Source organism: Mercenaria mercenaria, chromosome 1, assembly GCF_021730395.1.
Source record: "Mercenaria mercenaria strain notata chromosome 1, MADL_Memer_1, whole genome shotgun sequence".
Taxonomy (NCBI): Eukaryota; Metazoa; Mollusca; class Bivalvia; order Venerida; family Veneridae; genus Mercenaria; species Mercenaria mercenaria.
In genome coordinates, this window is record NC_069361.1 from 52,627,207 (window position 1) to 52,645,368 (window position 18,162).

Sequence of the window (18,162 nt, forward strand, 5' to 3'; positions counted from 1 at the left end):
ATACGTGATGTTTTACATTGATATTTATAGCGTTTACTCTGTTTAATTCATGTAATAAGCTCTAAACGTAACTCTCAGTCACCATAGTGCAACAGCGGGCAATATGTTTTGTTACGTTTAGCAGTTGTAAATGTATATATACTTTCTATTCTTCCATTGAGCATTGATTAAGTTGATTTTACACGAATTATCTCAAAAACAGTTAAAGGTATCTTTTATAATTTTGCATTGGGATGCCACTAAGACTTACTCTCAATATCTAGCAGAAAGCCCGGCCCTACTTATAAATACTATATTGTGATTTTTTCGTTGCAGATTCAACTTGTTTATGTGTGTTTATGGCTGGCTCGACGAATTTAAGGCCATTGTATGTCATTTTGTTGAACACCACCCAAATGACGAGAATATTATAGTACGCTAGAGACCAAAACGGCAAAAAAAGTAAATTACAAGATAGAACCAGACATATGCAGAGAAAAAAAGCAGAAAAAACTGTTGATTCAGAAAATATCAACATACTTGTTTCAAAAAGGAACCCACTTACAAAAGGGACCAATTTGCAACAGAAAGAAACCTTTGATTTGGACAAATGGTGAGTAGCCTGTTCATTGACGGGAGTGGAAATGTATGCTACCTACCTCGCCATCTAGCAGAACTCAACATTTACACATGCTACCAGTACAAAAATATAATCAAGAGACACATACACGGCGGTGTACATGGAACTTTCAATGTTAACAGAGCGCAATTCCATAGACAGGGTTTTCAGAGAGTATTGTTATACAGTCTATGAAGAATGTGACAAAATAGATGGATGAATAAATAGCCTTTAATCAGTTTGGTTGCCAAGAAACGTTTTCTTCGATTTTATAGTTTCCTATATTTCTTGACGTCGCAAAATGTTTTCATCGACAACTTGGTTAATATGAGGTATAGTGAAGACTACAAGTTGTTTTGAAAAACAGGCTTATAACTCTTCCACTGATTTTACAATTATACAACTTAAGCATAACAGAGACCGCATTTCTGACGCTAAATTAAGAGGAAAGAGAAAAGCAAGACAGACGAATACTTATTGACATTAAAAGAAGCAGCCAGTTACTGCATAAATGTGATGAGTGTACATTACTTCCACATAAGATTGGGCATTGATACTGAAATAGGTTCTGTTGTGACAGATTTATTTTACCACCAAGTAATATTGTAAAAGTCATGTTTTACTTTGATAAAGAACAAAAAGTCATGTACATTGAAATATTTATTAAACAAACTTGAAACGTAAACACAAATTCATAAAATAACAAAGATAATAATAAGATAGTAGAAGAACTCTATAAGATTTGTCTTTCGTTCTAATCCTTTCCACCAACTGTACTTGTAATGTTAGTATATAAATATAGTTATGTATATTGTTGGGAATAAATATGTTTAAACCAAAGATCATAAACATTTGACATTCAACAGTTTGACTACATGGAAAAAATCGAAATGATCTTCAAGTGAGTTCCCGATCGTTTTTTATAGTTCGAAGTTGACCTTGACAATAAATATACAATTTTGGTCAACAGGGAAATTGACCACATAAAAGTGATAACGAATTGTTTGCATAGAAATGACATATATCTTGCAAATGAAGTGTGCAAAATACTTTCAAGAATAACACATGGCACTGTTTCCTCCTACTTTTAACACAAATCGCTCAGTGCATATGACACCCATTTTGTTTCGTATGAAGCAAGTGGTGAGCTAATTACCTTTCAGAACAATGCATTTAAACCAATAAAATAGCTTTGACTATATTATTTAAGAAAATTTCAAGTGAAACTAGTTCGAAGGTTCTACGTTAAATGAGTCTAGGGTTATTGAGGAGAAACAACTTTAAAAGTTCAAAGCCCCTACCATATTGACCTTTGAACTATTGACACCATAATCGATAAAGGTCGTCTATTGACCAAGGTTTATGTCTCTTTGTAGTATGAAAGCGAAAGGATAACATATTTTCATGTTTGCTCTTCATATAAGGTGAGACCTTTTCCACACTTGTCGTCATCATATCCTGTGTTCCATTATTATATAACTTAAATTCACGGCTGAACTTGTGGCTGGGTGTTTACTCGGCAGTGGCTAGTCTTTAGACAGTTTCTCGGAGTGACTATTGGCATGCCGCTGTAATTGTAAGTTGTAATATCAGTGTTCAAACTGGTGCTTGTTATTTTCGCTGTGAAGTCTAATTTCATCTGCAAACAGAAAAAGACATTCCATCATTTAGGCCAATGGAATTTCATGCCTCGTCTATCTTATGACCATAAATGCTGAAAACATGCACATTTTTCAATATCAATACTCAGTACACCAAGCTGCAATACACAGTACAAATATTACTTTGAAAACTCAATACACAGTACACCATCGACGCTCATTTATCACCGATTTCTCCGTAATTTGAACATTTACAAAGCTGAAATTTTGCACATTTTTTCTTTGTATGTGACTAAATAAATCGTACGATTCAGATTTTCCCCACAATGCAAACAGGTTATGGTATCGGGACAAATGTTTTTACGGCATGCATTTATCAAATGATAAACTTGTCATTTTATCAAAAATTTTAGCATTTCTACTTAAGATTGACCCATTTTACGCTTGTGAGAGCATATACATAATATCTAGTTATGAAAAGTAATGATCTTTTCTTCTGTAGTAGTATAATACAATAGTAAATCGGGATTTTACTTACCTTGTTGACGAAAAATAATCACGTTTTCGGAAAATACCTTATCACTTGGTGGCAATATCCGGTGTACGCATCCTCACCGTGGATAAGGGATATCGAAACTTTATGAAAGGTATCTGAAAAAAATAACAGTTCAAGCTGTGTGAAACCTAACTAAACATATTACTTCGGGTCAGACACCTTTATTGTCCCAAAAGGCTTAATTGAACATAAGATTAGAACATAACATAAACGCACATTTAAATATATGTCATATTTTTTTTCCTATTTATAAAAGGGAGGTAATAAAATGCGTTTACAAATTCAGTTTTAGAATAGTGAAACTAGTGATTAAAATAATTTTACACTTTTTACTTATGATAATTTAAATGCTTTTTTTATGATTTCCTCACAAGGAAAAAATTTAAAAAGTTAAACCAATTTGAAAATTATAAATTGGTTTATATATTAACATAACTTTCCAGTCACGCGATACAGACGACAGCACTAAATCATAGATTTATGTCTCCCGCTACCACTTACTAAGCGGAAATTTTACAGCCCTTTTTTGCGGGCAAATCAGTGTTATGTTAATATGGTACAAGTACGGAATAGCGTACATTGCCATGATTGCAGCGTTTTTGAAAGTAATTTTCTTATTTAAGGATGTACGAGCGAATTTTTTCTAACGTTAAGAATTTTTTCATACCCTGTAAGCTTGAAGAACATTAGTTTCTAAGACAAACAAGAGCAGAAAAAAAACATAGGTCACCGAACTCGTTTTAATTTTATAGGGTATTTTCTTCACCCACTGTTTACGCATTTCTGAAATTTTGTAAAATTGAAAAAAAATTGTACTTTATGAAACATATAATATCCTACTTAATCTTATAGGGATTTCAGGTCTTACAGATTAATATGAATATATGGTGATATCAGTATTATATAAGCATAAATTTCATTAACAAATCTCTATTTTTTACATGTTGACATAATTACCCCACCCACTTAATTTTCAATGGAAAAAAACGTATTTAGATCTACAAAAAAAATTTTGACGTTAAGATTTTCAAAATATTTTGCAGCATTAATGACACACAAAAATGCTTCAAAATGGAAAGAAAAAAGTTGGGGTCACCGTGCATCTAAGAGATTTATTAAGAAAAAACTGTTAAAAAGTGGTGAATTTTGATATTGTTTGTTATTTTTGTTTTAATTTATATTTTCTAGATAATATAACGTGCTATCTTGAAAACTTTTATTTTATTTATAGCTTAACATTATATGTATCAGTCAGAAAAATATCAAAACCAAACCTGATCTACTTTAATAGATATTTGAAATTACCTACCCCTACCCCATTGTAAATCTTACGTCAATTTTAGGCAAATGCCAGCCAAAAATAAGGGTGAATTTTTTTTTTTCGCAAAAAAGCATAATATATTTGGTTAAATGGTACATTATTAGCCATATTTTAATTATTTAGCATTAATTTTTGGCAAAACTTTTGTTAGAAAGCAATATACGAAGAAACATTTTTTCAAAATGGCGGATATCCTTAAATAAAACGCTCGTACATCCTAAGTGATTTTTTATGCCTACTTTTATGTTCAATAGATAAATGTTCTTCCCGCGACCGTAACGTAAGAAAACGTATTAGCGTTTAATGGCCCCGAAACAACGAAAACCCAGTACTGATGCCCTATGAGAATGCGTGGTCGTGACCCCAGTGGGGTTCGAACCCACGCTCCCCAGGTTGAGTGACTGCCACGTTCACCACTAGTCCAACGCTCCCTTTTTTTGTGGGGTGGGGGGGGGGGGGGGGCATTAATTAAGGAATTGGACAGAAAGCTTTATCAACTTACGATTGTCCTCTCCTCTGTATGTTTTTGGGGGCCAATATTATTTTATACATAGGTCTTTAGACTTTGTAAAAGAAACTTTCCGGTCATCTACGATCGCTAGGTTGAGCGGCCGATACATTAACCATTAGTCCAGGGCTCAGTTTTATTAAAGTTTGTTTTTCGAGTTGTTTAGGTCATCTAAGACACGCCCGGTGATCTCCAGAATCATTACCTTTCGATTATGTATGGAAATGCTTCTGTTGTGATTTCCGGATATGATGATTTTCACGTAAAAACAGTGACACAGGTAAGGAATTCTTACGTTTTCTTTCTAATAATACCATAAATGAAGATCAGAAAATGTTATTCAATGCACGATTGAACAATAATTACATGCATACAAGATTTTCCGTGCAGCGACCAACTAACTTAAGAAGTTGCACACATGATGGCATTTCAGCGTTTATGAGCCACCCATACCACCCTTTCTGCTATTGTTTTCGAACACATGTATACGTTTTCTTGAGGCAAATAGTCGGCGTCAGTCGATCATTGATACACAAACGTTTCAATATATCTCCACAAAAACGTTGTTTACGACGGAAATTTTGCAGTTTATTAGGTGTAATGATTCGTTTGATAATGTTATGATTCTTCAAAGGAGGTTATGATTCTTCATAAAACAATATCTGGCGTAGGAAATCCAAACTATTCTGTCATGAAAAAGCAAAATAAAAGCATGTATGTGCTGAATACCATGTCTTAATTGAATGATCTATTTGTTGTTGCTAATATTATTTCCATTATCTCAATTGTTTTACGATCAAGTCGCGCTTTAAATTTTCATATTAAAAGTACAAAACGTAAGCGTGTGAAACACTTCCGTTGGTGTCCGAAACATTTTTTTAAACAATTCCTCTGTAATATTGAATTTATACACATTTAGTGGCCAATAGGTTCTACATGTACGTAGTGAAAATCAACATACGGCTTCGAATACAGGTTATATTTACATTACCGAAATACCAACTACTGATTTTTGTTCCAGGATGGGCCTTTTTAAAGGCAAGACGAAACGAGGCTTAAGCCTGGTTAGAGTAAAACGTCGACCAGTTTTCAGCAGCAGACTTCAAAAACACATTTTCTATATCATAATTATGTTATAATTTCTAATTAATATGAATATTTAAAGAGCGACTAAATAATATTAGCAACAACAAATAGACATTCAATGCAGACAAGATATTCAGCACATAGATCTACATGATTTTATTTTGCTTTTCATGACAGAATAATTTGGATTTCCTACGCCAGCTGAAAAAAAGTTTAAGCTGTGTGAAACTTAATTAGATATAGAAGGTAATATTTCGGGTCAGATGTTTAAATGCATAATGAACCAGCACACATACATAACATACGTGATAAGAGGTGTTTACGCATATCAGATTTTTTTTAACCATTTTTATAAAAGGGAGGTAATAAAATGCATTTACAAATTTAATTTTAGAACAGAAGAAGCAATAATTAAAATATTTTTCATCCTTTTTAAATTCTATTTAAATGCTTTATTATTATTCAATATACAAAGAAAAAATACAAAAAATATCAAACCGTTTTGAAAAGTATAATTAGGTTGTTATATTAAAGTAACTTTCCTTTGAGGCGGTACACACACAGGAGTAAATCATAGATTTATGTCTCCCGCTTCTACCTAAAAGCGGAAATTTTGAAGCTCTGTTTTCGGGGCAAATATGATACACGAAAATGGCGAAGAAATCAACATAACTTTACCATATACAACAAGGGAATGTAGGTCGTTAGAGGGGAGAAACTAGTATTTTTGCTAGTAATTTCCTTAATGAATGTTTTTCTCGCATCAAATGTGAAGGTAACGTTTACAGTGGTCATCATGGTTTTTATCTTACTAGATCATGTACTGTAAAATTATTTAATTTCATGGGCACGTGACCCCCGTGACCCCAGCGGAGCTCGAACGCACGATCTCCAGGTTGACCACTAGTCCACCAATCTACATTAATAACAAGTCCACCGCTAACTTTGATTTAAGTTTGCATTTCTAGTTGCAAGTTTTAGGGACCTACATCATTTTATATACATATCTTTAAATAGAGTTTGTAAAAGAAACTTTCGTCATATGTAAAGTCGTGTTTAAATGTTTGGCTTATCAAAATTTCGACTTTTTTAAGAAATGATAATGACATTTTGTATTATACATGATTGTATGTCGTGGTTAGAACAGCTAAGAAAATCTAATTTTTTCATGTATTTAAGCGGCAAATAATGTTGTTGTTGTTGTTGTTGTTTTCACCTAAAAACAACGATGAACCATAAACTGACACCTTTTCTTTTGGAAGAGATCTAATGAAAGTTTTTGATATATCCAAGAAATGGATTTCAAAATTTTATGAAAAGTAGCATTAAAAAAAGGTTTGTACGAAACTTAATTAATACTTCGGGTCTGTAATTTTGATACAAATATTTTTAATGGTCCGAAATGTTCAATTGAACATATGATTAGAACATGACAAAGGGTCCTTCGTGCATGGTCGAAGGGTTAATGTCAAAAAGGAAAATGCTAAATATCCGTCAAATGGAAAGAAAAAAATCCTCAAGTTTTCCCTAGCTATTGTGGACCTACACTTTACTTGGTGTTTTTTTTTTTTTTTTTGTGGTTTATAGGTCATTTAAGAACATAAGGTTTGTCTCTGTGTTACAGCTCTCAGAAGTTAAATATTTATTTACTACGGGTTGTTTTGCCCCAATTATAAAAGGGAGGTAATAAAATGCTGTTACATAGTCAATAATAGAATGGTAAAACTAATGATTAAAACATTTTACATTATTTTTTCATCTTTATTAAAAGTGCTTTACAATTATGTCCAAATACACAGAAAAATTGAAAGAGTTTAAACCGTTTTAAAATTTAGAAATAGGTTGGTATATAAGTAATCATTTTCACCTATAACGGTACAGACAACAACCTGAAACCATAAAATATGTACCCCGCTTGCACTGACACAAAAAGCGGAAATTTTGTAGCCCTCTTTTGCGGGGGCAATAATCCTGCTAAATTTCTGAAATAAACTGGTCTGTCTTTCAGTTTGGACGTGCCAGCACCATTTTCTGTTAAAAGGGATGCTTACCAAAAATAATGTCTGAATGGCGAACAGCGCATGATCAAACTGCACGGATGTACAGGCCGATCATGATCTACTCTGGTCGCAAAGGCAGAATCAGTTGTGTTTAGCATGATAAGGGTTAACAATTTAGAAGAAGCAGACTCACACATGTTGCATACACATGGTTGTCAAATCAATGTGATTTTACCGTACCAGAAGTAGGGAATATCGCTCGATTCAGGGGAAACTAGCGTTTTTGCTTGTAATATCCTTATTTGGTGGATTTTTTTTTATCTCGTATCATATGTGAAAGTAACGTGCAAAGTGGTTTTTCGTTAAAAACATTCGTTTTCTTGTCTTACTATAATAAGTATATTTATTAGTACTGAAGATATTTTTTTATTTCTGTACATAAATATTTAGCCCTACTGTGACGACAAAATCAGTTACCATAGTATTTTAGATATAAAGTTATGATCAATTTCACTGCGGGTTTTTGTTTGTATTTTTTTCCATTATATTAGAAATAAAAACAAATAATCAAGTTTTCAATATAACCGCGATATAGTATAGAGCTAATGGTAGGCTAAGGACTTTGACAAGAAATGATTTATTTATAAATGAAAAAATAAACATAAATTATCAATATTGTATGAATGAAAATCTTCGAAACACGGCAAAATGCAGTTATCACGTTTAAGGGGGTAATTTGAGATTTAACGTCGCATATAGTCAAACATACAACACGAGCTATAAAGCTCTTGTGCGACACACTAGGTATCCAGTAACAGATACTTACCGTTGCTTATTTTACCTCCTGGTACAACCCTTTCAATGCTGAGTGCCAAGCAAGGGAGCTATGTATACCAGTACCATTCTTCACGTTTTTGGTATGCCGCGGCCGGGGATCGAACCCCAGACCTCCCGCATTCAAAGCGGACACTATCACTATAGGCTATTGAGGCGGAAACTTAATTGTAATGGAGCATATTATTAATTAACGGCATAGAAGATTTGAAAAAATGCAAAATCATATTCTGAGTTAGAACAAGTGTATGCTGATGAAGTTTCGTTTTTGTTTTTTTTTTTATAAAAGGGAGGTAATACATTATCATTATCGGTTCGTTTTTAGAACAGTTTATGTCTTAATTATACATTATTTTGCAAAATTTACCATTTTATATAAATTTATTATGAAAAAGTTATTAACAGAGCTGAAACTCTCACCATTCTAAAACCTTGAGTAAATTAAAAATTAAGCTAGTATACAAATTAAATATTTCCCTCGCGCGATACAGACGACAAGACAAAATCATATTTTATGTCTCCCCGCTACTTTAAAGCGGAATTTGTGCGAGCCCCTACAGAGGGCTTTAATATCGTGTAATAATAACATGACAAAATGTTGTGTCTTTTTTTGTATCAATTCCTCCAAAACTCAGAGTCTTGTATCAAGAGAATGGCGCTTTATCTATTAAATATAGATCTATATAACTTTTTATACTGTTACTTAGAGAGTCGGGCCTTGCGGACAAAGTAAATTTTTATGAGAAACTGCCCATGTCTAACTTCTCAGTTGACTTACTTCGCAAATGGTTCAAGAATAGTAGAACAATTTTGGGCATATTAACAAAAAATTTACAGTTCAAAATTGATTTTTTGTAAAATGTTTGCCATTCTAGCTAAAATTCAGTGTGAACATGCCAAAAATTAGAGCGATCGAATTAGCAGATTTATGATTTATTCGCCCTTCACATTGAAAGTTTTATTATGGTGTAGGCCTACCATTTGGGTCGAACGTCTGCTTTGCGCGTGCGCACATTTCAAAATATATACGTCTACGTATAAATATATACATGCACGCGTAAATATATACGTCCACCTGTATATTTTTATACGTGCACGCGTAAATATATACGTCCACCTGTATATTTTTATACGTGCACGCGTAAATATATACGTCCACCTGTATATTTTATACGTGCACGCGTAAATATAAACGTCCACCTGTATATTTTTATACGTGCACGCGTAAATATAAACGTCCACCTGTATATTTTTATACGTGCACGCGTAAATATATACGTCCACCTTTATATTTTTATACGTGCACGCGTAAATATATACGTCCACCTGTATATTTTATACGTGCACGCGTAAGTTTGTAGATGCACGCTTATATACCTATGTACGTGCGCGTGTATATATATACGTGCACTTGTAATTACACGTCCAAGTATAAATTTACGCGTGCACGTCCATATATGCACCTATAATTACGAGTGCACACGCGTTTATATACGAGCATCCAAGATTACAGATCCAAGCGTAAAATTATACGTATCCGTACAGCTGTGAATATGTAGGCACACGCGTATATATACGAGCACACAGAATTACATGCACGCGTAAAATTATACGTCCACGTATATATTTACACACACACTTGTAAATATATAGGTGCACGCGTATATTTTTATATGTGCACGCGTAAATATGTAGGTGAAAGCATACATGGACGTGTACGCGTAAATTTATACGTGCACGCGTAATTGCAAGTGCACGTATGTATTACACGCGTACGTCCATGTATGCGTGCATTTACACATTTACGCGTGCACGTATAAAATATACAGGTAGACGTATATACTTAGGCAGAACACTGTATACTTGACGTCATCTAAAATTCTTAAATATTTCCTACAAAATGTTAAAACAAATTTTACCGTTATTCACATGTAAGAAACCCTTCAAACAATCATCTTGGCCACCGAAAATAAATTTGTGTCGAAGATTTTTCGTTTGAAGCTCCGTGGGAAAACCCCTTTATTATTCACGTGGTTCGGAGAGCTATCCAACTGTTCACCATACAATAGATTCCAAAATTTTGAAATAGTAAATAACATTAAATACTTAACATTATTTTGAATTTGGTCAATCACATGCATATGTTCTAAGACTGGTATCCACACTCGGCTTCAAACCAATGTCGTTTATTATTATTATAAGACCAAAAACTTTGATACTTTATAATTACCGAATTGCTTCAAATAACTTGTTTAACTCTATAAAGGAAAACAAATTTTAAAGGTTAAATTTATATAATTCATGCATTTATTACAAAGTAATTCTAAATATACATACTCATGTTTAAGATTTTCACAACTTTTCTTATCCTTCATTATTTTAATCTTCCGTCTCGTTTATTATTTCTTCCACACTGGCCAGGATTGGTACCTGTTGACCATGTTCAGCAGCCATTTTGTCCACAGCAGCCATTTTGTCCAAGCCTGTAGTCACTGTCAACAAGGTCTTCTTGTAATCAGGTTTACCTTTGTCGATGCCATTTTCTACAGTTTTCTCTATCATATTGTCGGCGTCCGCCTTGTGTTGTACGATTTCTGATGGATTGAGAAGAGGATGAAAATCCACAAGTTCATTCGATGTTTCTTTTTCTTCCTTCTGACTCGTTGGCATTACTTTATTTCCTATCACCGCATTATTAATATGGAAAAAAAGGGAATGAGGAAGGCAATTTGAAAATTTGCAAGCAAACGGTGAAGTAGAGGGATGTTTTACTGTTTCTAGCAAAGGCCTGTTCTGAGACGTCTCAACGTTATATGCTGTCGGACGAGACATTGTTCCTAAAACATTCAAAGGTTCGAGTAGTTTTGGAAAAATACCGGACTTTTCGAATTCGAAAGGTCTGTGCGACGTAGGGAGATCAACCATTTCTAACGTAGCGTCCAAGAAGATATCCCTTGGCTTAGTTGAAGATAATAAACGATTTAGGAGGGAGGATTTACTGTCTAGGGTTCCTAGTACTGGTTTTTCGCCATATTCTATCCCTTTGTATGGCATTATACTACCAGGATACTTTTGTGGAATTTCATTTTGAATGAAAATGTTCTTTGCAATTACTGTTATTCCTGGTTTCCCGTATCCTAAAGCAGGCGTTTGATGAAGTAAGGGATGTTCCCTGACGTGATCAAAATGCGTAGGGTAAAGCTGGGAACCAAAGCGATGCGGTAAATAATGCGGTCCAAGAGGTGTCGAGACAATAGACAGTGGTCGTGTAAGAAAATGGTGGTCTGAAACCTGGTCTGGTTTAGAGCCTGATGGTCTGAAAACAGAAGTAACGTGTCCTGGCATATGACCGGAAGTAGGTTCAGACGGTCTTGTTCCATACGGATGATGGTACTGTGTAACTATAGGTGTAATATGATAATCTGGAAATGTTTCCGGAAACTGTGCATATCTTACCGGTCCCCCGTTCTGTAGCTGAGCGGTGTGTTGAGCTTGCTGATTCCACGCTTCTGCCGTATTTTGAAATACCGTGTTCACTTTCTGATTGTTTCCAGTTTGCTGAAAGGGACTGTACCCTGCAACACACACTGGAAAGAGAAATATTACCATTATTCACTAAACCTTCGTGCAGGAAGCGATCTATGGCACCTACGCGATACCTACATTTCGTTCAATGTTTACGGGGTAGGTAACCTCCGGTAAAGATACATAAAGAACTCGCTTCTTTGAACGTTCTTTTGTATACAAATAAAATGTGTACGCAATAAAAAAGCATTTTGCCGCAATTTACGTAAAACTTCGTGCTTTAATAAACTAGTTTTACGACCTCTCGACATACAGTTCATGGCGTTGGTCTAAATTTATTTTTGTGTCAAGACCGTCCTTCTTCGAATAATTATTACAGTGAATGTTCCTTTTTTCCCACTCCTGCCTATCCAAGATATTGCATGCTTCCTGTCTTCACGGGATTGTGTTCAACCTCTAGTGGATTTTAATTCTTTTACCAGAAAGCGGGTTCGAGAATGATTCAAATAGCGGCTGAAGAAACGAATAACAAGGAACATATTTTAAAATTAACCTAAAGATAATAAATTGTTTCAAAGAACAAAAAAATAGCTTACCGCATTGTGTTAAAGTAACAGTGACAATGAACAGAAACAACATTTTGTAACTTTTAGATATTCTACAACACCAAGTATATGTTATACTGAAAATATATTATTAATAATTCACTAAGTTGGAAGCATCTGTCACTTAGGAACATGAGACGGTCACAGGAATCAGAGATAACCATGTTTCTTAAGTGGACGTATATGATAAATGCGAACACGAAAGAAGAATATCACAGACAACAGGAATAATGACGCAATAAACCAATATTACATATTTTAAGCCCCGAAGATGCAAATTCAAGTAGCACTGACTCCGTCCGTCCGTTGATGTCTGATAAATTCTGTGGTTAACTTCAACACGTACGGGGATTGAAAATAATTTGACACAAAGTTCCTATTGAGGGTGTCTAGTTATGCCGGTCTCTCAGGTCAAGGTCAAGGAAACCTACCAATGATCATCTAATTTAAGTTGCTTTAGGGGAGTCAATAGTTACAGCTCTTTTTTTTTATTCAGATAAAACTTTCAAGGTGACTGCTAAAAACTATATAATATTAACCATTTACTGTATAACCGGCATTTTTACATGTGGGGGTCCTACTGTACTCACACATGGAATCAGCATTTCTTGGTACCTGAACTTCAAGTGGAACTTGCAATGAAAAGAGTAACATACTGATGATTAAATTACACTCGGCAATCCAGTCGGTGGTCATTCTCCATCATCTGACTTCACATTTAAAAATGACCAGTGACCGCTGTTTTAAGAAGTTCATTCTTTCAGGATGTAAAGTAATATCAATTCTAGAGGCGTTGGAGAAAGAATTGTATGAAATCCCTATAGCATAACTAGATTTTATAGTGTTTAGTACAAAATGTAGCAAAAACTTTTTTATTCATTCTAGCATAAAACTGCTGTTCTGTCACTTTCGTGGTTTTAACAACAGTACGTTGTTACAGAATTCTCACGCTCACGTGCGTATAACACCTTTAATATATGCGCTTCCTTGGCAAAGCAGTAAACGTATTAGGCCCTAAAATGGATATTCAATGGAAATGCGTCACGGAAAAAACAGCGCATTCATGAAATTTAATGACGTGAGGAAAGTATTCATTTATCAGGTTTTTTTTCGCATTAATGTTCATCGTGTTATAACATCTTCAAATCCCTCTGGATACATGTACATTCGCCCTAGGTCGTGCACCAACCAATCGTTGGGTTCTGCAGATGTATAACACAAAAAAAATCATTATCCCTACATTATTTTATATTTTTGGGTAATATTCTTAATGAACGTTCGTGTTATCTAAATTCGACAAATAATGTGAAAGAAACAGTAAAAAAAAAAACATCATAGGCTAGAGGTTTGACGGTGTATTTCTCAGTCCCGTATAAAAGATAAATTATAAGCAAGCAGACACATGTATCTTGGAACACAAACACTCTCTTATCACCTACAGCTGCGCTTCTGTATTGGAAAAACTTATCAGGTCACTTGTGGTCACCTACGACCACTAGTACACTGGACGTTGTCTTTCTTTAGTGTTTCTCAAACGTTCGTCGTAAAATGTTCCCGTCTAACTTCTTTATTATAAACCCGATTCTCTGTTTAACAAATGGTGATTAATTTCTTATTCATATTTTCATATTTTAAAAATCAAAAAGGCGTAATGATACGAAATGGAAAAAGAAACAAAAAAAAAGCAATGATACTAACATGTGTTGTGTCTACCCATCCCATCCCGTCCAACCACGCAGAAATGCTTATAATTAGAGATTAGTAGGAGATTATATTTTGTAGATTAAATTCAAAATACCTTAAAATATCATTATCTAACACAGAAAATTGTGTTGTCACGTCAATTAATATGCCAGTACGCCCGCTTAACCTCAATAGGAAGCCAGATCTACGAATCCGGTCTGACTCGATCCTAGCGAGCGTTGTTCTCCGTGACGATTTAATAAAAGACATTTTGTCTGAATAATCGTCATCCACTCTGCCGCATGTGAAGAAGTTGGCAGTTACTTGCGAATACCTGTTTGTACTGGTACAGAATCCAGGAACGCTGGTTACGTTAACTGCCCGCCGGTACATAACTGAAATTTATACTGTTGAACTGCGCTAAACCCAAAACAAACAACATATAACAAAATTTATACCGGTACACAAACCGTAAGTCATTACAGTGTTCATAAATTGGTTTTAATATGTTCATTTTTGTTAAAATCTTTGACCATGTTTATCGGTCAAAATGTGAATTCGCACATGTTAATCTTTTCGGGAGTTTTAGTTATGTTTATGACAAGCTGATTACCCGGTACCTTTAATTTACAGATTTTAGAACTATTCTTTGTGTTAATCTTATCAGCGTTTATTTGTAGGTTTTATCATACGTCGCCAGTTCGATCCTAATGCATTGTACCAGCAGCAGTCGCAGACTGCCCAGAGCTACATGACAGTGAGGTGGGTCCAGTCACCTTCCGGAAGATTCTCCGGTGAGCTCTTTTACCAACTGTAAATCGCTGTACAGACGGAGCCGGAGCCTCAGGTAAGAAACGGAACAGGCTAAACTTGCCCCGCGTTGCTCTGCTTTTGTCGAAAGTTTTTTTTTTCAGCTTGTAATTCTTACTTTTTCCGTGAACTATCGAATGTTTATATACTGTTGCACCTGCTAAAGCGGTCCCCTTTGTTAAACAGCCACTTGTCTTAAGCGGACAGTCATCTTAGTTTACGAATGGATACTTTGTTGTTATCTCCAACCGCCTTAAACATCTACTTGCCTTAAGAAGAACATTGAGTGAAAATGTATATCTTAGTATGTTGTTGGTTTAATTAAGCCCATCGCCTGCCTGCAGTTATAGTGTGTACAATGTAAAGCTAGGTGCATCATAAGTCAAAACAGATCCTTTCAAAAGGAGTGACACTATAGTAAAACAAACACATTTTACATGTATTTCATTTTAAAAAGTTAAATTAAATATGACTTTTTTTGTGTCGACAAAGCTACGGTTTTAAAAATTTCTAAGCACTTATGGTCTTCATACTTTTAGGTGATCAGTACAGACGGAATTTGCCCAAGTGCTGTGAATCAAACTCAAAGTATTCAGCGTCAGTAAACGCCTGTTTCATTTTTAGCCTAATTACTGCTAAGTATCAAAGTTGCTTCTGTTTGTCCACAGACGCTTTATTTTTTGTCATTATGAGCATCCCGTTATCGCTCCGTCTCGTAGTCGGAAACTCGATCTAAATAAAGGTCAGAGACCACCAATTCAAAAAAGTACAGGAACTTACGGAATAGGTAAGTGTATACCTGAATAAGGTAACGCTGGCGTTCTGATTGGGCAGTCATGTAAACAACCCAGGAAGTGATTTTTTTCAAATTGATATTTTTTCACTGCATTGTACGATTTAAAATTTTGACAAAATTGCTACATTTATGTGTATTAAAAAAGTTTTATCAACGAATTTCTACCCGCCATGTCAATGATTTAAACAGGGGTCATCTCATTCACACGAAAATTACTTAAATAAAGTATCACTATTCATACGTTTTTCGTCCGATATTTTGGTAAACTAAGATAGTTCTTAAAAACTTGTGATTGATATACATGTTTCGATGTATGAAGCCTACACCATAAATGTACAATGTAAGTCTATGAAAACAATTGTGGTCTTAACCTAAACTCTGGCCACATATGAATATACTAACTTATCGTCTTGCTACTTTATAAACACTTTATGTAGTGGAACGGTGATACGACCACTCAACCAGATACCCTGATGCTTAGCATCTCGTATGACGCCAGTACTGGTTTTCCAGGAATCATTCTCAACAGTGATTCAAATAATCTGTAAGCTTTCATCATACTCATAAACTAAATAGTTTTATCATTCAGAATAATCTTTCTTGAAATATTGTTTCAAATTCTAAAGAATATATCCCATTGCCTTTCATCTCATTATTATAGGATCCGGTGGCTCGCAGCCGAGCTTTGATCCAAATAAAGTCAATCAACCGATAACACAAAGTCCAGTACCAGGCGGCGGCTCCCCTTCACAAAGCATGTCAGCAGCCGGAAGCGGAGTGGTGTTCTCGAGCGAAGTAGCGGTGGATCTCAGGCATGATGCCTCAATGACAGTTGACAAGCGCGGCGAAGTGCATGGCTCTTCGGAAGTCAAGCTTTTCTATGGGAAGTTCTTCGTGGTTCAAGCGGTCATCGTCTGTGTACCCATTTGGAATGAAGCTCTTCATGGTCCTCTAATGCGGAGAATTCCGGTGATCACAAGTATGATGTACATGACAGGGAGCAAGCGGAGGTTACGGTGGCTCTTCGAACATCTTCCGTGTTCTCTGGTGAAGTGGAGGCTCGGGCGAAGTGGGGAACTTTGATCCAAATTCCATTAATTCCTCAGTAACAACATGGGAAACCCTGCCAGTTTTAAGCAACAGTTCAAGTGCTACTGTACTCAACAAGATGTCATCGGAAGCATGTGTCCAGTAGTACAGTAGTGGATGTCTGCGGAAGTACAAACGGTGGCGAGTCAAAGTATGTCGCCATCTGGGGCTGGTCAGAGTATGTCACCATCAGGTGGCGGATCAAGCAGTGGCAGCTCCTCAGGGTCTGGATCTGGTGGAAGTTTTGATCCGAACGCAGTCAACCAGCAGATGATGTCTCAGAATTCCATGACCAACCCTTCGCAGTTTCAGAGTGGAACAAGTAATGGGGGAAATCCGCCGATGGGCGGTATGTCAAGCGGAAGTGGCAGCAGCTCTGGAAGCAGTAGCGGAAGCAGCAGTTCCAGCAGCGGGGGAAGTAGTGGAGCAAGTCTTGGTATGTCTCCCTCAAGTTCTGGTCAAAGCATGTCTCCATCCAGCTCTGGCCAGAGCATGTCTCCATCCAGTTCCGGTCAGAGTATGTCGCCGTCCAGCTCTGGCCAAAGCATGTCTCCATCCAGTTCCGGTCAGAGCATGTCGCCCTCTGGTGGATCTAGCACCGGCGGAAGCAGTAGCAGTAGCGGGGGAAGCAGTGGATCTGGAAGTAACAGCCCACCGAGCCAGATGACAAATCCAATGGCCATGATGGGAGGTGGTATGGGTGGTTCAAGTGCTGGAAACATGGGTAACTTCGACCCCAACGCAATAAATAAACAGCTGATAAATACAAATTTCTTCAACCCACAAATGATGGGCCGACGCAGGCGAGTAGCTTAAGTAGACCTACTTTAAATATTATATTTTGACACAAATAAAATAAAGTTACAGAATATCTTTGTGATTCTAAAGATTCCAGATGTCCTGAAACCGCACGCCTTATCTGTTCTATGGTCCGTTAAAGAGAAAACGAGATATTTGCCTTGGTCAGCATTAATTGTGTTTGTCTTTTTTGTCAAACACCTTAAAGCATTCTTGTTCCTTGCCCATTTGGATTACAATGATTAATTCTAGAATATAACTGGACATGAATCTTCTTGCATAACTGACTTAACACTGGTCTTTGATAATACGACGATTTAACTGTACGAATACCCATTCGAAAAATACAGCA

At 35.7% G+C, this 18,162-nt stretch overlaps 1 protein-coding gene across 1 annotated transcript; it reads left to right on the top strand.

Annotated features, from left to right (window-relative positions):
- Positions 1 to 17,165: 17,165 nt before the first annotated feature.
- Positions 17,166 to 17,828, top strand: LOC128558272 (secreted protein C-like). Its single transcript, XM_053547204.1, has one exon. The coding sequence runs from the start codon at positions 17,166 to 17,168 to the stop codon at positions 17,826 to 17,828; it is 663 nt and encodes a 220-aa protein (XP_053403179.1).
- The last annotated feature ends 334 nt before the right edge of the window (positions 17,829 to 18,162 follow it).

Excerpts from the sequence above, each read along its gene's own strand:
- LOC128558272 (XM_053547204.1), top strand. The coding sequence starts at position 17,166 with ATGTCGCCATCTGGGGCTGGTCAGAGTATGTCACCATCAGGTGGCGGA.